We start from the raw sequence: 24,353 nt of genomic DNA, 5'->3' as shown, positions 1-24,353 counted from the left end.
TTTTAATATATGTTCATTGAAAAATTTGTGAATTGAAAGATAGGAAAAAATTGGCTAAAGGATGATTTGAATAATGAACCCAGTTAAATATATATTTAAGATTATATAAACATAGGGGTGCCTGGGTGGCTCTTTTGGTTAAGTGTCTGCCTTCGACTCAGGTCATGATCCCAGGGCCCTGGATCAAGCCCCGCATGGGGCTTCCTGCTCAGTGGAGAGTATGCTTCTCACTCTCACTCTCTCCCTGCTCATGGTCTCTCTCTCTCTCTCTCTCTCACTCGTTCACTCTCTCAAATAAATAAATAAAATATTTAAGATTATACAAATAAAGAATTATGAGTACAAGGTAGCCTCTAAATGTTTTATGCCTTGACAAAGTAAAAAAAAAAAATTGCAAGGGGATGGTAACTGAGCTGATTTCCTCATTGGTCATCGCAAGGAGTCACATGATACTGTCTCAAAAGCTAAGAGAAACCTAGTAACTGCCTAATGTTTTTCACTGCCTAATGTTTTTCACTGACAATTTTAGAGGCGTCTTTTAGGAACTAGTCTCTTGTGGTAGAATAGTATTTATCTTAGCTTCAGTGGACACTCCATTTTTATTCCAGTTTATAAAATGTTAATTAAATCCAAGTAATATACATTTGTTGCTTTTGAATTAAAATACTACATGTGCCTTCCCATTTGATAAATGTCTATCATTTTACCCAAATACTCATCTGGAAAAATGTTTGGAGTGGAGGTTTTTTTTTTTTTTTTTTTTTTGAAGATTTTATTTATTCATGAGAGACACACAGAGAGAGAGGCAGACACAGGCAGAGGGAGAAGCAGGCTTCCCACAAGGAGCCTGATGCAGGACTTGATCCTGGACCCCAGGATCATGCCTTGAGCTGAAGGCAGATGCTCAACCACTGAGCTACCCAGGCGTCCCATAGAGTGGCGTTCTTAATGGTAATAATAGTTATTTTAGGTGACTGAATTTGGGGTGAGGTTTTTTTAAAATTTTTATTTATTTATTCATGAGAAACACACACACACACACACACACACACACACACACACACACAGATACACAGGCAGAGGGAGAAGCAGGCTTCATGCAGGGAACCTGATGTGGGACTCAATCCCAGGTCTCCAGGATCACGCCCTGGGCTGAAGGCAGTGCTAAACAGCTGAGCCACCCAGGCTGCCCTGGGGTGAGGTTTTTATATTCTCTGGCATTTACTGAATTCACTGAGTTTTTATTTATTTATTTATTTATTTATTTATTTATTTATTTATTTATAAATGAGCATGACTCTTTTTGCCAAAAGCTCTAAAGGCATTATTTAAAATATATGTATATTAAATAATATGGCATTATTAGAAAGGTAAATTATTATTATGCTGGCAATGTTGTTGCTGCTGCTTTCATTTGCTTGCTTCTGCTGAGATTTATGATAGAAGTTATTGCTTATATCAGGAAACCTCACTCATGTTCACAGGTATATTTAAAAAGAATAAGCAACCACTTCATACCTACTAGGATAGCTATTTTTTAAAAAAGACAAATGGAAAATGACAAGTACTGGTGAGAATGTGGAGAAATTGGAACCTTTGTATATTGCTGGTGGGGCTGTAAAATGGTGCAGAGACTATGGAAAAGTTTAGGAGTTCCTCAAAAAACTAAATATAGAATTACCATATGACTCAGCGATTCCACTCTTAAGTACACTATACCTAAAACATTTTAAGTCAGTTACTCAAACAGCTACTTTCATGCCCATCTTTGCAACATCATTCACAAAAGCCAAAGGTGGAAACAACTCAAGTGTCCATCAACAAATAACAGATAAACAAAATGTTGTATGTATATACAGTGGAATAATACTCAACTATAAAAACGAATAAAGTTCTGACACATGCTACAGCATGAATGAAACTTAGAACCAAATGAAAACCAAGCTAAGTCATAAGCCAGTCATGGAAGGTGAAATATTGTATAATTCCATTTGGATGGAATATCCAGAGTGGGAATATTCAATACTCCAAGTAGTTTCGTAGTTACCAAGGAGTAGGGGTAAGAAGTGGGGATGGCTGCTTAATAGCTACAGAGTTTGTTTCAGATGATGGAAAAGTTTTAGAAATAGCGGTGAGGGTTGTACAACCTCGTCTATATAATTAATGCCAGTGAACTATACATTTAAAAATGTCTAAAATGGCAAGTTTTATGTTATATACAACGGACCTTTGAACAATGTGGGATTTAAGGGCACCGACCACCCCTCCACACACACAGGAAAATCCGTGTATACCTTTTTTTTTTTTTTAAAGATTTTATTTATTTATTCATGAGAGACAGAGAGAGGCAGAGACACAAGCAGAGAGAGAAGCAGGCTCCACACAGGGAGCCCGACGTGGGACTGGATTCCGGGACTCCAAGATCATACTCCAGGCCAAAGGCAGGCACCAAACCGCTGAGCCACCCAGGGATTCCCTCCCACCCCTGTATACCTTTTGATTCCTTAAAAACTTTACCACTAATAGCCTACTGTTAACTGGAAGCCTTACCAATAACATAAACAGTAGACTAACACATATCTTATATATTATATGTATTATATATTATAGTCTGACAATAAAGTAAGTTACAGAAAACATCAAGAAAATCGTAAGGAAGGAAAATACATTTACAGTACTATATTGTAACAAAAAAATCTGAGTATAAGTGGACCCAAGCTGTTCAAACCCATATTGTTCAAGGGTCAATTGTATGTTACAACAAAAAAGAATAAACAATGGGCTAGATTCATTCAGCATAAACGTTTCATAGGGAAGAGTATATGATTTCATATACTATTTGAGTTTGCTCCACAAACTAATAATGCTGTAGATGTAGATTTATACTCTTTAACTGAGTGTTTTCAAAATTTATAAAGATGTTTATTACAGCATCATTTACAATAGAAAAAAAAAACTGGTAGCCAAAACAACCAACCAACCAACAATTGTTAAATGGCCGGACAAATTACAGTAATTAGCTTTATGGGAAATTATACTGCCATTAAAATAATAATTGTGGGGATCCCTGGGTGGCTCAGCGGTTTAGCGCCTGCCTTTGGCCCAGGGTGCGATCCTGGAATCCCGGGATCGAGTCCCACGTCGGGCTCCCTCTGCCTGTGTCTCTGCCTCTCTCTCTCTCTTTATCTCTCTATCATAAATAAATAAATAAATAAATAAATAAATAAATAAATAAATATCTAAAAACATAAAATAAAATAATAATTATGTAGCAACGTGGAAACTGATTATGACATTAAGTAAAAAGGATATTTTGTATATTATTATTTGATATTATGTAAAAGTATATATACTGAGGGAAAATATCTAAATAATAATTAGGCTAGAGATTGTGGAATTTTTAAATAAATAACTAGTACTGTTTTCCACGCTTCCCTTTATTTTGATATATTTTATTGAAAATAAATTAGGAAATTAGGTGTTACGGTTGCAAGCCGGACTGCTGCACTGTGGCGACGGCTTGGCTTCACGCCAGCCCGTCGTCCCATCCGAGGGTCTTCAGCCGGTGGTCCAGGGTTCAGGCCCTGTCGAGAGTCCCCGTGGGCCTCTGCCTGCAGCCTTGGCGGGGATGCTGATCCCTCCTGGTCCTGCCTGCGTCCTGCCGGCCCCTCCTGGTCCCAAGCGGCGCATGGGACACTTGCTGAAAAATGATTTATCTGAGATAAAACTTAAGTGGGGTTCCTGTATTCTCATTCACCTCCAGCCTACCTCGAGCGCCCGCTCCCTTTTCCCAGCACCGCCCCCTCTTACTACTCCCTCTCTCGGCCCCTTCCTCACGGTCGCTCCTCCGGCCTCCAGGCTCGCCGAGTCCACCCCGCACCGCCCGGGACCGCCGTGGCCCCCCCGGGCGCCTGCCCCTGGACGCTCCGAGCGCTCACCCCACCCTCCCGCGGGCGCCGGCCCTGGCTCCCCGAGGCCGTCCCCCACCCCCACCTCGGTCCCGGCTCGGCGCGCAGGCGCAGGCGCGGAGGGCGGGCGCGGGCGCGGGCGGAATGGGGACTGCAGCGGCGGCGGCGGCGGCGGCGGCGGCCGGGGAGGGGGCCCGCAGCCCGAGCCCCGCTGCCGTGTCGCTCGGCCTGGGCGTGGCCGTCGTGTCGAGTTTGGTGAATGGGTCCACGTTCGTGCTTCAAAAAAAGGGCATCGTGCGCGCCAAGCGGCGAGGTAGGGCGGGCCGCGCGGGCTGTGCTCGGGGTGGAGGCGGGGGTGCAGGGAGCCGTCGCCGGGCGCAGGGAAGGGGCGCGGCTGCTGGCCGGGGGGTGCCTGGGTCCTCCCTCGGGGCCTGCCCGGGCGGTAGGCGGAGCGCGCCTGGCGCCCGGCGGGAGGCTGCGCGCCCACCTGCAGCGCGGCGGCGGCCCGGGCGGGTCCCGAGCATCCCCGCCGCGGCCGCGCCCTGCGCTCCCGCATTCCTGGAGGCGGCCCGGGCCCTGGCCGCTGGGACTCCGCATCTTGCTGCTCCCGCCGGCGGCCTGCGGCGCCCCGGGTCGGTCTGATAGTGTTGCTCCGCGGACTTCTTCCTCCTCCCCAGACCCTCCCGCGCCCTCTGCAGCCGCGCCGCCTGCCAGCCGCCCTCCGCTTGGAGCCCGCGCCGCCGTGGCCCGCACTCACCGCTGCTCGGGGAGCCTCTTCTCTCAGAGGAGCCCCGAGGAGTCGAGGCGCGGCGCGGCGCCTGCCTGCAGGGAGCCACGGGCCTTCCGCCCGGGCTGTGGCCCCGGCCGCCGCGCACTCGGGAGACGGAGCCCCGCTGGTTTGCGCCCCTCTCCCGCCAGCGTGCGGGAGGAAGCGCTGTGCACTAGGCCGGCCGCGGCGCGGCGCGGCGGGGCGGGGCGGGACAGGCGGGCCGCGGAGGCGCGCACCCTCGGGGTTGGGCAGCAGGTCTTTGCTTCTCTTGAGCTTCTGTTCCCGGGGCCCTTGGTTAAGCCACTCTGGTTGAGACTCCAATCGTCTGACTACAAGTGATCTTTAGTGTGAAGAAAGCGCAAAGCAGATATTTTAAATAAGCAAAAAATGGGCCAACTGAGTATTCCCCCGGTGGATTCACTACCAAACCCCACTGCTTAGTGGTGGGAACGTGAGAGATGGAGCACAGTTCTTTGCTGACATTCCTCTGTGCTAAGAGAGGCCTGAGACAGTTTACTGAATGCGAGATATAGCATGCTTTGAAACGGAAAAGAAATGCTGCTCCCAGAAAGACAGAATCTTGTGGTTGTTAGCTGCATTTTAATAAGAACGGTATTAAGAGTTCTTTGGGGGAAATGAGACCACCAAGTCATGGGTTTGAGAACAAGTAAACTTATTTAATAGTTCTGATTCTGGAACACAGGTGAAACTTTCTCAGAGTGTCCTAGATGGTCAGCCAGGAGCCCCTCCAGTAAAGACATAAAAGGGACCTGTAATCTCAAATGAAAATATAAAATCATGGATATTCATTTAAAGAACTCAAGTTTGGAGTGAAAACACTGAAATTTACATAAAATCTAAATCAAAGCAAATTCAACAGATATGAAGACACAACTCGCAGTGGCAGAGTTTTCAGGGAGCCAGTTTGATGGGCTTCAGGAGTGTGTGAAGTGTTTGCTGTGACTCAAAAATATTTTTTTTATTTTTTATTAAAGATTTTTAAATTTATTTATTCATAGACACACACACACAGAGAGAGAGAGAGAGGGAGAGAGAGGGAGAGAGGGGCAGAAACACTGGCAGAGGGGAGAAGCAGGCTCCATGCAGGGCACCTGACTTGGGACATGATCCCGGATCTCTGGATCACACCCTGGACTGAAGGCGGCGCTAAACCGCTGAGAGCCACCAGGGCTGCCCTGTGACTCAAAAATAAACAACACATGTGCCCATTGGTAAGATGTGTGAGAAGAGAACTCCACCTCTGTGATGGTCCTTCCAAAAACCTACAACCCCAGTCTCCCCATGAGAAAAACATCATACAAACGTGAATAGAGGAACAGCCTGCAAAATATCTGACCAGTCCTTTGCTAAGGTTGTAAAGTCTGAGAGATTGTCACAGACAGGAGAAGTCTAAGGACACATGATATTGGGGAAAATCTAACGAAACCTTAATATAGACTTTAATAAAAAAACAATTATTGAGTAAAACTAAAGTTATTTTAGCTCAGCTTATGTATTTGAGGGAATTAATGAATAAGAAAATAAAATAACTAGAAAAAAAAATCCGGCTGTGATTGATACAGTTATTTATAACTACATAACATCCCTTTAAATTAATAAAAGTGAAAGTGTAATATTTGCTAATTCCATACTTCCCCACTTATCCACTTGCGACAGATTCAGGTAGGCTGAGTTGTTCATCATGATGGAAGACACATATCCATTTGTTCTGATAAATTTAGTTTTGATTTGTTCAGTAGATTTTCATGAAGCTCTTATTATGTGCCAGACACTAACTATTGTAGTTATTGAAGATATGCAGTTTTAGAATCTACTCTCCCTAAAATTTTTTCCCACCTCTGATAACAAGCAGCAGAATTGTCCATTATAAAATGCCTGAAATGGAGGATTTAGGAGGAAAGAGAAAATAGCCAAGAAGTAGGAAGTCAAGTTCTTGCATAAAAAGACGGTCAGTTTCCTACATTATAAAAAACTCTCACTGAAAGCTTCAATTTTAAATGAATTGCCACGTGAGAGCATTTCTTTGGAGTTTTACCTTCAGGAGAGGTAAGCTCTGGTCTCAGCCCTTCTACTGTGGGTTTTGGGGCAAGGCTTCCTCTGTTATAGGCTTTCACACACCTTGAAAGGACCTTCCCAATGAATGGAGTACCCAGATAGTCCACGAGCACAACACAAGCTCCTAGTGGACTGCCTGACTCTTGGGGAACCTTTGAAGGACTCTGCATGGGAAGAGGACATGAGGGACCACAGATCATTTTTACATTTATAGTGTTAGAATCCAGGTAAAGCAGGACTTAAGTGAGAGAAACAAGGTAACCATTGGGTGTGAAAACATTTGTGGAAAACCAGTTACAGCTTTTAGAATTCCTGTGCATATAGGTGAGGATGGCCAGGGAGTATGATAGCATGAAGGTGGTATCCTGCCCTGGAACAGGCTTTGTGGAAACAGTTTCAGGAAAGTCATGTGCTTGAATTTGCTGGAGGCTTTGGAGAATTGCCTAGTGAGTTGCTGTATGTAGAATGCCCTAGACTAGGATGAACCAGCTGATCTTTTTAAAATCCCTTTCATCGAAGCCAGGAGATATCACTTCATACCCATTAGAATGGCTATTGTAAAAACAAAACAAAAACATAAAATCACAAGTACTGGTGAGGATGTGGAGAAATTGGAAGTCTTGTGCAGTGTTCATGGAATGTAAAATGGTGCAATTGCTAAAAAAAAAAAAAAACAAAAAAAACCGTATGGTGGGACGCCTGGGTGGCTTAATGGTTGAGCGTCTGCTCAGGGCATGATCCAGTCCCACATTGGGCTCCTTGCAGGGAGCCTGCTTCTCCCTCTGCCTATCTCTCTGCCTCTTTCTCTGTGTCTCTCATGAATGAATAAACAAAATCTTAAAAAAAGAAAAGAAAAGAAAAAACAGCATGGCAAGTCCTCAAAAAATTAAACATGGAGGGAACCCCGGGTGGCGCAGCGGTTTGGCGCCTGCCTTTGGCCCAGGGCGCGATCCTGGAGACCCGGGATCAAATCCCACGTCGGGCTCCCGGTGCATGGAGCCTGCTTCTCCCTCTGCCTATGTCTCTGCCTCTCTCTCTCTCTGTGTGACTATCATAAATGAATAAAAATTAAAAAATTAAAAAAAAATTAAACATGAAATTGGAATTACTATATGATCTAGCAATTCCACTTCTGGGTATAGACCTAAAAGAAGTGAAAGCAGGATCTTGAACAAATATTTGTACATCCGTGGTTATAGCAGGAACAAAAGGATGTAGAGTGGACAAAACATGGAAACAACTCAAATATCCATTGATAGATGAATGGATAAATAAATTGTGGTATATACATTCAAGGGAATGTTATTTAGCCTTAAAAAGGATTGTAATTCTGACGTGTGCTACAATATAGATTAACTTTGAGAACAATATGCTAAGTGAAATATACCAGTCAGAAAAGGACAAACACTTTATGATTTTACTCAGGTATCTAGTCAAATTCATAGATAGGAAGTAAGATGGAGGTAACAGGGACTGCAGGAAGCAGAGAGTGGAGAGTTAGTGTTTAATGGGTGCAGTGTTTCTGGTTGGAAAGATGAAAAAGTTCTGGAGATCAGTCGTGGTAATAATGGTCGCACGACAGTGTGACTTAATGTCATAGAATCACACACTTAACAAGGTTTAAAATGGTAAGTTTTATATATATTTTACATAATAGAAAAATCCTTTTCAGATTTCATAGTCTCCTTGCTGAGGAGTACAGCCTAGAGGTGTAGTCACACTCTTAAGACACTTAGAAGGTGAGTGAGAGTGGAAACTGGTATTCAGGCATTCTGCTTGCTGTCCTAAGCCTTCTGTGCATTGTTTCTGCAGGGTGTGTGTTCCATGGCTATGAGATGCATGTGTGCTTTCTCCTTGCCTCTTCTGCCATCTCCAGGCACACACTTATGATCTCAGGATTGTGGGATTGAGCCCTGGGTGGGCTCTCAGCACAAGAGTCTGCTTGGGATTCTCTTTCCCTCTCCTTCTGCCCCTTCCTCTGCTTGTGTACTCTATCTCTCAAAATAAATAAATAAATAAAATATTAAAAAATAATTTATTCTCATTTTCATATGATATAAGCAAAATACCCCTTGGTCTTGTTGGACCTGTTGACACCATATTTCTTCCTCAAAGATATTTATAGGTATAGTATAAAATATAACGGTATTTATATTTTCATTCTTTTAATTAAGTCCTTAATGAGTAAGCAATCATCTTCTATTTTATTTTAAAGATTTATTTATTTATGATAGACATAGAGAGAGAGAGAGAGAGAGAGGCAGAGACACAGGAGGAGGGAGAAGCAGGCTCCATGCCGGGAGCCCGATGTGGGACTTGATCCCGGGACTCCAGGATCGCACCCTGGGCCAAAGGCAGGCGCCAAACCACTGAGCCACCCAGGGATCCCCGCAATCATTATTTAAAAAAAAATCGTTTCAACTGTGAGGAACTAGAAAAGACCACTTTTCACATTAAATAGGTGATGGGTATTTTTTAAATTTATTTTTTATTGGTGTTCAATTTGCCAACATATAGAATAACACCCAGTGCTCATCCCATCAAGTGCCCCCTCAGTGCCCATCACTCAGTTACCCCCAGCCCCCGCCCACCTCCCCTTCCACCACCCCTAGTTCATTTCCCAGAGTTAGGAGTCTTTCATGTTCCGTCTCCCTTTCTGATATTTCCCACTCATTTTTTTTTCCCTTCCTCGGTGATGGGGATTAAGCAGTTTGCTTGTGATGAGTACCAGGTGATGTATGGAGGCGTTGAATCACTATATTGTACACCTGAAACAAATATTACACTGTACAGTAACTAACTGGAATTTGAATACAAACTTAAATACCACTTTCCAAAAAGTAATATGCACAATCCCACAGTCCCTCAGTCCACACTCCTTAATACTTCTGGCCCAGGAACTTGTGACTGTAAACTGACCTCATTTAGATATTGCCTGAAACAAGCTGAGAGGCAGTGCCCTCGACCCAGGGGCGGCAGTTAGGCAGAGGGTTTGGCTGGCTTGTTCATGTCCAGTCTGAACTCTTTGGGGTGATGTAATTATTCAGCAGAATATATCATAAATTCCCAGACATAATCATATTTTTAAAAAGCACCTTCTTCCTGACTAGAGTTATTGGTAATTGTTTAAAATCTGGGAAGTACATAAAACTATGAATAGGAAAATTAAAAGTATCATCTCCTCAACTTGAGATAACTTTTTATAGTTAGGGTGTATTTCTTTCTAGTCACATTCAATAGTTATCTTTCAAAGTAGAATTTTAATGAAAAATTCTACATACAAAATATATCTAACACATATCTAGGGTATAGAGTAATGACCACTACCCATCAGATATTCCAAAAAATTATATATCCTTAAAATCTCAAAAAATGCTTTTTATTATGGAAAGTGTCAAACGCATACATAGAAAAAACAGTGTAATGGGCCCTCATTGTACTTGGCTTCAACAATCATCTTACTTCATCTGTCCCCCAGGGTCATCCCTCACCCTCAGCCCACTGGGAATTTTGACCCAAACTTCAGGCAGCATACTGTCTCCCCTAGATATTTCAGCAAATATCCCTTGGTTCGACAAAACCATAATATATTATACCTAAAGATTAACAGTTAATGTTTAATATTCTCATGGTCAGTGTGTAATATTCTGTGATTATTTCAAGTTTTCCCTCACTTTATCTTTTAGAATCAGGATCCGGTTCTGGCCCAATATTGCTTTTAGGTAGTACATCTCTTTATGTACTTTCTAAAATGGAGCAGAACATACATGTGTCTGTGCTCTGTGTGTCAGTTTATATCTTGTGGTTATGTTCCATCTGTCATGAGCTCATCCCATGTTATTAGATAGTATTTGAAAATATATTCAGTGGCTGTTACCATTCTCCTTTTGTAGGACATGGGTGTGTCTAGTTTCTTTGTTAATGTAATATGTTACATTGACTATCCTTTCATGTAAATCTTTGTGGGTTCTTTCCTTTGAGTATCTCTCTTGCAGTAGAAGTTTAAAAGTGATGTTCTTATAAACTGTGTGTATGTATATATAGCCAGATTGATTTCCAGAAATATCATATCTATTTTCAATCCCACCAGCAATGCCTGGGAAGCATGCTCATATTTAAATGTAGTGGAAATATAAACATGTATACCCCAAATTCATTTCCACAGTTTTGACTTATCTCTTACAGTTCCATTCTAGTCGTCATGACTGAGAGCTCATTATCATAGATTGTTCTGTTCACATCAAAAGATCACACTGGTACAGGTATAAATATCTGACATCTACCTGTCATGAAAGCAGGAATCAACCACATTGGCTTCTCTGCCCTCAGGGTGCATCAGGGGCAGCCTCCATCTCTGGGAGAGAAAGCCCTGCAGTTATAGCAGGGAGAAAGTAGAAGCTCTTTAAGGGCAGAAACTATGCCTTGGAAGTCTTTTAAAGTCTTTGTATTCACTAAGGACTGTGTACATGGTGGTTCTAATAAATACTTAATAGATAAGCAGAGTAAGGAAATGGAATACAACTATTGACTGAGCTTCCTGGAGGGAGTAGGATGAGAAAGGAGAATGTGTTAATATATACCACATTCATTTTCCCTTTGAAGCACAGAATTTCATTTTCTGACGAAACAGTGAAACTTTATCACAGCAGTTAATGTATTATGGTCAACAGTGTGTGGGCTAACCTGGAAATTTTTATGTATTGTTTATGAACTATTTCTTTTAAAAAACACTGGAGTATAATTATGTAAACTGCACAAATCTTAAGGGTACAGTTTAATGAGTTTTGAGAAATAAATACACCTGTGTAGCTGACACCCTAGTAAAATAATTGATTATTGCCATAACCCTAAAGAGTTCCCTATGTCCTTTTTCATTTTGTCTTCCTCAAACAAGAATACCCATTCTTCTGATACCTATTTGCACAGAGTGAATTAATTTTGCCAATTCTTGAACTTCATATAAGTGGATTAATACAGTATGTATTTTCTTATGTCATCATGGTTTGAAGATTGATCACGATGTGTGTATCAATAGTACATTTCTTATGTTGCTGGATAGTGTTCCATTGTTTGAATACCATACTTTGCTTATTCATTCTTTGGTGATGAACATTTTGGTTGTTTCCAAATTTTTAAGTCTTTTAAAAACATAATGTTTTCATTTCTTTCCAGTAAATACCTTGGAGTAATAGTGTTGGTTAATGAAGTAGGTATATAATTAAATTTTAAGAAACTACTGAACATTTTCCCACTATAATTGTACCATTTTACATTCTCATTAGCAGTATATGAGGGTTTTTGATGTTCCGCATTCTTTTTTTTTAATTTTTTAATTTTTTTATTATTTATTTATTTATTTATTTATTTACTTATTTTAATTTATTTTTTATTGGTGTTCAATTTACTAACATACAGAATAACCCCCAGTGCCCGTCACCCATTCACTCCTACCCCCCACCCTCCTCCCCTTCTACCACCCCTAGTTCGTTTCCCAGAGTTAGGAGTCTTTACGTTCTGTCTCCCTTTCTGATATTTCCCACACATTTCTTCTCCCTTCTCTTATATTCCCTTTCACTATTATTTATATTCCCCAAATGAATGAGAACATATAATGTTTGTCCTTCTCCGACTGACTGACTTCACTCAGCATAATACCCTCCAGTTCCATCCACGTTGAAGCAAATGGTGGGTATTTGTCATTTCTAATAGCTGAGTAATATTCCATTGTATACATAAACTACATCTTTCGTTGGACACCGAGGCTCCTTCCACAGTTTGGCTATCGTGGCCATTGCTGCCATAAACATCGGGGTGCAGGTGTCCCGGCGTTTCATTGCATCTGTATCTTTGGGGTAAATCCCCAACAGTGCAATTGCTGGGTCGTAGGGCAGGTATATTTTTAACTGTTTGAGGAACCTCCACACAGTTTTCCAGAGTGGCTGCACCAGTTCACATTCCCACCAACAGTGTATGAGGGTTCCCTTTTCTCCGCATCCTCTCCAGCATTTGTTGTTTCCTGCCTTGTTAATTTTCCCCATTCTCACTGGTGTGAGGTGGTATCTCATTGTGGTTTTGATTTGTAATTTTTATTTATTTATGATAGTCACACAGAGAGAGAGAGAGAGGCAGAGACACAGGCAGAGGGAGAAGCAGGCTCCATGCACCGGGAGCCCGATGTGGGATTCGATCCTGGGTCTCCAGGATCGCACCCTGGGCCAAAGGCAGGCGCCTAACCGCTGCGCCACCCAGGGATCCCGATGTTCCGCATTCTTTTCAACATTTTGTATTGTCACCTGTTTAATTTTAGCCTTTCTGATGAGTGTATAGTGGTATCTCATGACTTTCATTTGCATTTCCCTGACACTGTATGATATCAAATATCTTTTTTAAAAAAACTTATTTATTTTGGAGAGAGAGCGCACAAACGGGAGGGGAGAGGGACAGAGAATCCCAAGCACATTCCATGCTGAGCATGGAGCCTGATAGGGGGCTTAATCCCACAACTCTGAGATGATGACCTGAGCTGAAAACAAGAGTTGGGTGCTTAACCAACTGTACCACCCAGGTGCCCCAATATTGAGTATCTTTGTGATCTATTCTGGAGAATGTTTCATGTGTGCACTTGAAAAGAATGTGTATCCTACTGTTTATATATATATATATATTTTTTCATGATGGTTTTATCTGTTAAAACCAAACCTTCCAGTATTCAAATAACTTTTTCCATAATTTTCTGTTTAGATGGTCTGTCTGTTGATGTGAATGTATTATTATCCTTTAGTTCCTTTATGTTTATTATGAACTGTTTTATGTATTTGAGTGCTGACATGCGAGGTGCTTAAATATTTACAATTGTACATTCTTGTTGGATTATATTCTTTATCGTTATATAGTGGCCTTCTTTGTCTCTTGTTACAGCTTTTGTCTTAAAGTCTATTTCATCTATTTGTTTTAAAGTATATTTTGCCCAATATAAGCATTCTTTGCACACTTTCTTTTGATATCCATCCCCTCACTTTCAATCTGAAGGTGTCTTTAGATCTGAAATGAGTCTCTCTCCCATATAGATGGGTTTTGGTTTTTTAAAATCCATTATATCACCCTATGTCTTTTTTTTTTTACCCTATGTCTTTTGATAGAAGCATTTAATTCATTTACATTCAAGGTAATTATTGATATATATGTATTTATTGTTATTTTATTTGTTTTGGGGTTGTTTCTGAAGATTTTCTCTGATCCCTTTTTTCTATTTCAAGGTTTGCTGATTTTTCTTTAATGATATACTTTCTTTCTCTTTATTTTTTGCATGTTTAGTAATGTCTTTTGATATATGGTTACCTTTAGGTTTGTATATAATTTCTTGCGCTTAGAGCAATGTTTATTAAATTGATAGTTGTTTAAATTTGAACCCATTCTTTACTCTTCTCTCCATGTTTAGCTATATGTTATTATATTTTATGTCTTTTTTTGTGAGTTCCTTGAGTTTTTACAAAACATTCATTTTAACTGCTTTAGGGTGTTCTACTTTTACACCGTCACTTTTTATTTCTCCTTTCCACCTAAAAAAGTCTTCTTTAATACTTCTTGCAGGGCAGGTTTAATGATCACAAACTCTTAGTTTTTGTTTATATGGGAAACTCTTTAGCTCTCCTCTATTGTGAATGATAGCCTTGCTAGATAGAATATTCTTGATTGCAGATTTTTCCCTATTCATTACTTTGAATACGTTATGCCACTCCCTTCTAGCTTGCAAAGTTTCTGCTGAAAATCTCCTGCCAGCTTTATGGGTTTCCCATGTAAGTTACTGTCTTTTGTTTTACACTTAAAATTTTTTTCTTTTTCACTATATTTTGTCAATATAAGTATAAGATGTCTTGATATGGATCTGCTTTTGTTGATTTTGTAAGGGTTTCTCTGCCTCTTGGATCTGGATATCTGTTTCCTTCCCAGAGTAGGTAGTTTTCAGCTATTATTTCTTCAATTCCATTTTCTGCTCCCTTTTTTTTTCCTATTCTTCTAGGACTGATGTAATACAAATGTTCTTATGTTAGATGGAGTCACTGAATTCCCTAAGTCTATTCTTATTTTGCATAATTTTTTTTCAGCTTGATTACTTTCCATTATTCTGTCTTCTAGGTCACTAATTCATTCCTCTGCTCCTTCTAGCATGCTGTTCATTCTGTTAAGCTTGTTTCTTGTTTTGTTTATTGATCCCTTGTCTATGGCCATACCACCCTGAACGCGCCCGATCTCGTCTGTTTATTGATCCCTTTATCTCTGCTATGTTGCCTTTTTTAAAATTTATTTTTTAATTCAAGTTTTGTTAGTTAACATATAGTGCAATATTGAGTTCTGGAGTAGAATTAAGTGATTCATCACTTACATAAATACCCATTGCTCATCACAACAAGTGCCATCTTTAATACCCATCACCCATTTAGCTGATCGTACCCCTCCCTCCCTCCATCAGTTCTCAGTTTGGTCTCTGTCATTAAGGGTCATTTATGGCTTCTTTTTCTCTCTTCTTTATTTTTCCCCCCCTTCCCATATGTTCATCTGTTTATTTCTTAAATTCCACATATGCATGAGATCATATGGTATTTGTCTTTCTCTAACTGACTTATTTCACATTCTTCTATGTCATTACTTATTTTTGTGTTAAGGGTCTCAGTCATGTCTTTCACTCTTTGCTCAAGTCCAGTGAGTATCCTTATGATCATTATTTTAAATTCTCTATCAGGCTAGTCCCTTATATCTGTTTTGCTTAAATCTCTGGCCATGACTTGTCCTGTTCTTTCCCTTGGGATAAATTTCTCTGTCCTCTCATTTTGTCTGAGTCTCTGTGCATCTAATGGCCTTGTGAAGACCACAACATGTAGTACCCTACAGTGTGATGTCCTCTGTTGCCCAATGTCTGGCACTTCCAGGAGTATCTCCAGTGTGTGCTGCATATGTTCCGCTTTATGCCCTAGCTGTTTTATCATTCAGGCCAGTCATCTGCAGAGGCTGTGGGCAGTGTTGAGTCCCTGGCCTGAATGTGGACATTTTCACTAGGTGTGTTCTAGTCTGTTTATAAAATGAGATCTGTCACCACCACTACCTAAACTGAGGCTCTGCAAAACCTCTCAGATCGAGGAGGCATAGTGTGAGTAGGGTTTTGGGCTGGTCTTCTGAAGGTGGCCTGCCGCACTGGGACTGAGGTAAGGGTGACTGAGAGGAGTGGTTCCACTGCAGTGGGACGGGGCGGGGGTGGGGGGTGGGCTTGGTGCCAGCAAGTTAGTTTTAGCACTGTGCTGGTTCCCGCAGGTGGCCCTGTGCTTATAAGAGGCAGGGGAGGGAAGTAGCACCAGCAGTTCCTTTTTTCTTGGAGGGTTCTCTTTGTGAACACTGTCTTTCTAGGATGAGTTCTGAAAGGAGTAAGTAACCTTCCCCACTGTGTGCCCTAGGTGCTTTTCGGATTGCTTGTTTCCACATTGTATGTCTATGGGTTGTTGCCTGCCTTCTCTCTAAGACCAGCAGGATGCCCTCCAGTCTCTATCTCAGCCAAGGATGCTGGCTTTTAAAACTCCAGGTTTTAAGCTGGGCTGATTGCTGGAACTCAATAACATTGGCCTCTCTCTCTTTCCAAGCCAGTTGCTGTGGGGATTTGTTTTCCCTGCAGGATCCCCAATATGCTAGCCCGTCTCTCAGCCTTCTCTGCGACTACAGCTCCCTCCATAACACAATGGCCACAGTCTCTCTGTCAAAACATATCTCTGCACTTCCTACCATCTGTGATGTGGCATCTTCTCTACGTTTAGTTGTGGAGTTTGTTCTGCTAGTCTTCAGGTCGATTTCCGGAGGTATTTAGAATGATGTGATAGTTATCTAGTTGTAGTTGTGGGATGAGGGGAAGCTAGGGTCATACTCTACCACCATCTTCCAACCTGCATAACTTTATTTTGTTTCTTTTATGTCATTTGTGCTTTTTGATTTGATTTCTGCCTATGAAATCTTTGTTTCTACTCAGGTCATGGTGGCATCCTTCTGTGTTTTCCTCTAGTAGTTTATAGCTTTAGCTTTACCTACAGGCCTGTAAACTATCTTGAGTTAACTTTTGCATATAGCTGAGGCATGAATCAAGGTTAGTATTTTCCCTATCATTATCCAGTTGATGTAGCACCATTTATTAAAGAGACTTCTCCACTGAATTATACTGCTGTTCCGGTCCATGATTTGAGGGTACACGTGTGGGTATATTTTTTAACTTTGTTCTGTTACATTGTATATGTCTATGCTTATGCCAGTACCATACTGTCTTGATTATGTAGTTTTATAATAAATCTTAAAGTGAGATAGTGGGAGTCCTACAGCTTTGTTCCTCTTTTTCAAGACTGCCAAACTATTTCTTTAGGAAAATAAGTCTACATATTTAATACTTGATGTACAAAATGACTTAAAGTATTAAATCCACATATAAGTCAATGAACGCTAGTGCTCAAATTGATTCTACTTAATACCCTCATCTAGCTATGTTGGTATTTGGAAAGAAAATTTCTTTATTCCTAGCCCTTTTTAAAGAACCCTATGAAAACTGTGGCATCTTTTTACACAGTTTTAAAGTCAAGGCATTACTTAATTAGTAAAGGACATAGTGATGGACTCTAGCTTTGCTGTTTGCAGCAACTTCTATTGTTACTATAGGAGCACACATAAATGGAAGCAATTTTTCTGTGGTATAATCCAGAAAGTAAATAAACTAGATGGCTATCTGTATTTTTGTGCTAGAAAGTCATATTTTAAGGATGTTTGTGATGCACTTATATAACTAAAAATGAAATGTTTTAAAAGCCACAAGTCCATAGTTGGACAGTATCCCTGCCAACTGATGTTCTCATCCTGACAAGTCTCTTTTGTATTTGCACAACATTTCTTTGTTTTATAGTCCAACTGTTATAAACAGGCATTCAGCCTCCCAGTTAGCACCCAAGTTTTCCAGTGTGAGACAAAACCCCCTGCAATTTAGCTCTTGGTATCTCCACCTAGGAGTGGAGGAGAGGACAGATGAGTTTAGGCAAACAAACAGAAAATCCTCCATATTCTATTCTATAATTTTGTGGCTCTCTGTTCTTGCTGAGCCCAGAGGGCTTGAAGTATCGTGGCCATCAGCTGGGAAATGGAGTGTGGGTAGAGGTTTGAATGAGTGCCTCCTGAGGTTATCAGGTGAGTGACTTTAGGATCAGGTGAGAGACTTTAGGATCTTTAGGTACAGTGATGTCTGAAGATGAAACCTGAAGAAACCAACTGGTTTTAGAACATAGAGAAAAATATCTATTTATGATAGAGATTGAAGGCTGTTATGGAATGCAAACACTGAGGAACTCATGGCTACAGAAGGAGGAAGGAACCTGAGGCAGCCAGCTCAATGAGGAAGCTGTGCACAGGTGGATGGGTAAGCAGAGCCATGGACCTCCTTCAGGGCAGAGCACAAGGGATGCTCCTGGTTTGAGGCCTTTGGAGACCATCTGGAGGAGCTTCACCTTGATTTGTAGCAGGATGGGTATCCAGATAGAAAATCTGATTTATTAAGTGTCCATGGAAGCAGAAAAATTTTGCTTAATATTGGCTTTAAACGTGAGTGTGCTCTAAACAGCTTTTGGATTTCATCAAATACAGGCTCCTCCTAGAGCATATGAATGAGAGGGACTGAGAGATTTGGAGCTCCTTTGACAAAAGCGTGACCAAAATTTTTTCATTTCGCCATCCTTTGGTACCAGCTTTCTCCCCATTTTAGTAACACATTTTTTTTTTTCAAACTTCCAAATACATGTGCTACATGGTGGTCAATGGTGCTGGGAAATGTAGCAGTGAAAGAGGAGAGCCCATGGGTTTTCATTGCATTGGCCACGGGCATCCTTGGACCAGTTTTCACTTCATGAGGGTCACTCACATTCCAGCAACTGGTATGATGGCTATCCCTGACTCCATAAGCACTGATGACCAAACTATATTCATTAGAATAAAAAAAGTTGGTGTTCCCTGCCCCCAGCATTCTGTTTTCTCCACTACGAAAGATTGTGATTCCTTGATTTTAAAGTCTCTAAAATCTTTCTACATCATAGATAAATTTTAAAACATTGAGTGGATTATTATGTGCATCTGCCATAAAAATGAGCTTCAAAATGTTGTAGAATGACATACATTTACAATTATTTAAATTAATGGATAAGAATATTTACTTATACACAAAAGAGAACTGAAGTGATTATACTAATATGAAAAACGTAGATTTTTAAGACAAAAATATATTAAAAACAAAAAACATGTTATAACAGTGAAATGTTCCATCTATCAGGATGATGTAACAATTATAAATCAATATGTACCTAACAACAGAGTCTCAAAATACGTTGAGCAAAACTAACATAATAAAGAAAGAAATAGGGACACCTGGGTGGCTCAGCGGTTGGGTGTCTGCCTTTGGCTCAGGGCATGATCCCAGGTCAGGGGATCAAGTCCTGCAATGGCCTCCCCTCAGGGAATCTGCTTCTCCCTCTGCCTATGTCTCTGTCTCTCTCTCTCTCTATGTGTCTCATGAATAAACAAAATCTTTTAAAAAATTAAAAAAGAAAAAGAAAAATAGGAAAACAATAGTAGTTGGAGACTTCAGTATCCTAGGTTCAAAAATTTATTTTAAAAGATTTTTGTAGAAAAGCTAAGCAGAAGATCACCCAGGATTAGAAGACTTGAATGATATTATACCAACTTCTGTTTAATATTTTAATTATTACAGTTGGATTTATATATGCCACTTAGTCTGTTGTATTTGTCTCATGTATTTTCTGTTTATATACTCATTTATCATTTTATTTGCATAAAGTGAAAATTTCTATTGTAAGTTAATTCCTATAGTAATTTTGTACTATATATATTTTTATTGAACTATTTTATTGAAAATGGTATTCAACATTATATTAGTTTCAGTATAGTGATTACATGACAAAATGGTCATCATGAGAAGTCTAGTTACCGTGTGTCACCACACAAAGTTATTAAAGTATAAATGATTATATTCCCCGTTATTCTTTATATTCCTTTATTTTATAACCAGAAGTTTGTACTTCTCAATCCTCTTCACCTGTTTTGCCCATCCCTCCATACTTCTCCCTTCTGGCAACAGTTTGTTCTTTCCTTTTGTAAGTCTGCTCTATTTTGTTTTCTTTTATTTATTTTGTTTTTTAGATTCCATGTAAGTGAGATCACACTGTATTTGTCTTTCTTTGTCCAACTTACCTTATTTGGCATAATACCCTCTGGTCCATCCATGTTGTCACAAATGACAAGATTTCATTCTTATGACTGAGTAAGATTCCACTGTGTGTGTGTGTATCTATGTCTGTATCTACCCCCCACCCCCTTCTTCATCCATTCATCTGTAAATGGGGACTTTAGGTGTTTCCATAATATGGAAATTCCATATGGGAAATAATGCTGCAGTAAACATGAGTGTATATAGCTTTTGAAATGAATATCTTTGTTTTCTTTACGTATATACATAGCAGTGGAGTTATTGAGTCATATGGTAGATCTGTTTTTAACTTTTTGGGGAAACATCATAAAATTTTTCCTAGTGGTTGCATCAATTTACATTCTCACCAACAGTGCATGAGGATTCCCTTTATCTATATCTTTACTGACACTTGTTATTTCTGCTCTTTTTGACTATAGCTATTATAGCAAATGTGAGATGATACCTCACTGTGGTTTAGATTTGCATTTCCCTGATGATTGATATTGAACATCTTTTCATGTGTCTGTTGGCCAGCTGTATGTTGCCTTTAGAGAAATATCCATATCCTCTGTGCATTTTAAAATCAGATTATTTGGGGTTGTTTTGGTGTTGGGTTGTATGAGTTCTTTATATATATATATATATATTTATTTTTTTTTATTTTATTTATTTATTCATGAGAGACACAGAGAGAGAGCGAGAGAGGCAGAGACACAGGCAGAGGGAGAAGCAGGCTCCATGCAGGGAGCCTGATGTGGGATTCAATCCTGGGACTCCAGGATCAAGCCCTAGGCTGAAGGCAGGCGCTAAACCACTGAGCCACTCAGGGATCCCTTTATATATTTTAGATAGTAATAATCCCTTATCAGGTATGTCACTTGCAAATTTCTTTCCCCATTCATCATGTTGCCTTTTTGTATTGTTGATTACTTCCTTTGCTGTGCAAAGGATTTTTAGTTTGATATCATAGTTTCAATACTTTATTTTTGCTTTTGTTTCCCTTACCTGAAGAGATATATCCAGAAAAATGTTGTGGAATCTGATGTCCAAAAAATTACTGCATATGTTTTCTTTTAGGAGTTTTATGGTTTCAGGTCTTACAGTAGGCCTTTAACCCATTTTGAGTTAACTTTTGTAAATGGTGTAAGAAAGTGGTCTAGTTACATTGTTTTGCATGTAGCTGACCAGTTCTCTAACACCATTTATTGAAGAGACTTTTTTCCTTATTGTATACTCTTGTCTCTTTTGTTGTAGATTGACCATGTAAACATCAGTATAACTTGCTCTCTATTCTATTTTTTAAATTTGTGTGTGTGTGTCAGTGTGCCTGCACATCAGTACTATACTGTTTTGATTACTATAGCTTTGTAGTATAGTTTAAAATAAAAAAGCATGACATTTCCAGTTTTGTTCTTTCTCAAGAATACTTTGGCTATTTGGGGTCTTTTGTGGTTCCATACAAATTTTAATATTTTTTGTACTGTATCTGTGAAAAATGCCACTGATATTTTTGATAAAGATTATTGAATCTATAGTTTGCTTTGAGTATGTACATTTTAACAATATTAATTCTTTTAATCCATGAACAGGGTATATCTTTTCATTTGCATGTGTCATCTTTAATTTCTTTCATCAATGTCTGATAGATTTATTCTTAGATATTTTATTCTTTATGATGCTATTGTAAATGGGATTATTTCCTTAATTTCTCTTTCTGGTAGTTCATTATTGGTGTACAGAAACACAACAGAGAGAGAAGTTAAGATGTTGGAGGAGTAGGGGGACCCTAAGGGTATCTCCTCCCTTGGATACAACTTGATAGTTATCAAATCTTTCTGAACATCCAATAAACCAATTAGAGATCTGAGAAAACAAATGCTGCAAATCTACTAGTAGAAAAGCAACCAACGTTTGGAAGATAGGAGGTGTGGAGACTTGAATCCAGTGTGATATAGCTGAGGATATGGTGGTGGGGAGGGAACCTGCTTAAGGAGGCTACTACGAGTATTTTAAACAGCAGAGTGCAAAATCAGTACTTTTAGAAGTCTGCTACAGTGGGGCATGTACCTGGCTTAGAAGTGCTCAGGAGGTGAGTGGTGTGGAATCCCAGGTGTGACAATGTGGTCTCAGGATGCCATAGGTCACAGGAAGAACTGGTAGTGCCTGAGTGCGAAGAATTCCCAGACCTAGGAGCTTGGAAGCCACCTGGGAACAGTGTAAGTCACTTGGGTGGTTCAGCGGTTGAGCATCTGCTTTCAGCCGAGGGCATGATCCTGGAGTCCTGGGATGGAGTCCCACATCGGGCTCCCTGCATGGAGCTTGCTTCTCTCTCTGCCTGTGTCTCTGCTTCTCTCTCTCTCTCTGTGTCTCTCATGAATAAATTAATAAAATATTAAAAAAAAAAAAAGAACAGTAAGTCTATGTGTCAGCTCTATGCTCTGTGTTGGCATAAACTGCAAACTGTGGTGTCGTCCTGTGACTGTTTTCTGGGAGGAGTCCAACAAAAGGCAGAAGGGTGGTGAGCAACTCCCTGCCCCCCCCTACTGCCCCAAGAGGAACAGGGCAGGGCCACGCTATGGGAGTCCCTAAAATTTGAAGTTTTGAAACTCAGTAGCATACCTGAGATAAAAACGCTCGATCAAGGAAAATAAGGCGAATCTTTGTTTACCCTTAAGATCACTTCAAAATATGTCATCATTTTTTTTGAATTTTATTTATTTATTTATGAGAGACACAGAGAGGCAGAGACATAGGAAGAAGGAGAAGCAGGCTTCCTGCGTGGAGCAAGATGGGGAACTTGATCCCAGGACCCCAGGATCACAACCTGAGCTGAAGGCAGATGCTCAACCACTAAGTTGCTCAGGTGCCCCAAAATATGTCAGCATTTGACAATCTTATATGACCCACTCCAAACTTTTCCTTTGTGATGGGGTTGGGTGGGAAATGGAGCTGGAATACTTTGATGCAAATCCTAGAATTCTGTATTTCTCTAATAATCAAGTTGGGAGCTAGAAGATTCATCTCTATAAATAATTATTCAAGGATATAAAAGAAAAAAAAAACAAAAACGCTCGATCACAAAGATGGGTGAGTACAGAGTTCTGATGGCAACTGGGCAGACAGAGTGATTGATTGCTTTTCTTTGAGGGCTCACTGAAGACTGTGTTTTGGGGGTGAATTTTCAGCTCCAGGACTAGAGGGCACAGCCATTTTCATCCCCCTCATCAGTGCTGAAAGCCTTCAGGGAGCAAAGTTGCACCACCTAGTGGAGTGTGTAGCCACTTACAGCAAGCTCTGCCTCCCTGTGCCCAGGAAAAGCATTTTCATCACAGGGTAAATCCACCAGAGAAACAGTGCCACAGACCCTTCCCCTAGAAAATCAGCACAGACAGTTTGCTCTTACCAAATTTACTGATCTTAGAGCACTGAAGACCTTCAGCTCTCGGGGAAAACAGTATATAGCATTCTTTGTATTTTTATTCTTTAGTGTTTTAGTATTTTTTCATTTATTTTCTCAATTTTTTATTCCTTTTTACTTTTTATGTATACTATACATATTCTTTAATTTGTTTTCTTTCATTGTATTTTCATATATGTGTGTGTATATGTGATATATTATATATACACACATATATGTTTTTCTCTTTCTTATTTTGGGATCTAGTTTCTTTTAACAAGCAGACCAAAACACACCCAGAATATAGGGTATTTTTGTTGTTGTTGTTGTTGTTGTTGTTTTTGTTCATTTTCTTCCTTTTCTGGAAAATGAGGAGACAGAGCTCATCCCAAAAGAAGGAACAGAAGGCAGTACTCACTGTCAGGGATTTAACCAATAATAGATATTAATAAGATGTCTGAACTAGAATTTAAAACGGTGACTATAAAGATACTAACTGGGCATAAAAAAGCATAGAGGATACTGGAGAATCCCTTACTGTAGAGATAAGAGATGAAGATGGACACTATATCATACTAAAGAGGTCTATCCATTAGAAGACCTCACAATTGTAAATATTTATGTCCCTAACTTGGAAGTAGCCAAATACCCAAATCAAATAATAACAAACTTAAACTCATTGATGATAATATAGTAATGGTAGGGAACTTTAATACCCCACTAACAGCAATGGACATATCATCTAAGCAGATCAACAGGGAAACAAGGGCTTTGAATGACACACTGGACCTGATGGACTTCACAGATATATTCAAAGCATTTCATCCTAAAGCAGCAGAATACACATTCTTCTTGAGCACACATGGAACATTCCCCAGAATAGATCACATACTAGCTCACAAATCAGGTCTCAACTGGTACAGAAAGATTGAG

General features: G+C 40.1%; 1 protein-coding gene and 1 long non-coding RNA gene across 5 annotated transcripts in view; one reads left to right on the top strand and one right to left on the bottom strand.

Moving 5' to 3' along the window:
* Window positions 1–3,419: 3,419 nt before the first annotated feature.
* LOC140615411 (uncharacterized) lies at window positions 3,420–4,927 on the bottom strand. Its single transcript, XR_012016069.1, has 2 exons — window positions 4,666–4,927; window positions 3,420–3,700 (listed from the first exon to the last, which is right to left on the bottom strand). It is a non-coding gene; the product is annotated as an uncharacterized lncRNA (long non-coding RNA).
* Window positions 4,041–24,353, top strand: part of NIPA1 (NIPA magnesium transporter 1) — a 53,077-nt gene continuing 32,764 nt past the window's right edge. Inside the window, exon 1 of one of the 4 annotated variants that reach the window (XM_072795259.1) lies at window positions 4,041–4,221. In XM_072795259.1, the coding sequence (XP_072651360.1) occupies window positions 4,053–4,221 (169 nt within the window). In that variant the 5' untranslated portion in view covers window positions 4,041–4,052. Of the gene's footprint in view, window positions 4,222–17,700; window positions 17,956–24,353 lie in introns of those variants that run through there. The other 3 variants (XM_072795263.1, XM_072795266.1, XM_072795261.1) reach the window with 3 other exon arrangements.

Source organism: Canis lupus, chromosome 2 (genome assembly GCF_048164855.1).
Source record: "Canis lupus baileyi chromosome 2, mCanLup2.hap1, whole genome shotgun sequence".
In the NCBI taxonomy this organism is placed as follows: domain Eukaryota; kingdom Metazoa; phylum Chordata; class Mammalia; order Carnivora; family Canidae; genus Canis; species Canis lupus.
This window is presented reverse-complemented; position numbering and strand designations above follow the sequence as displayed.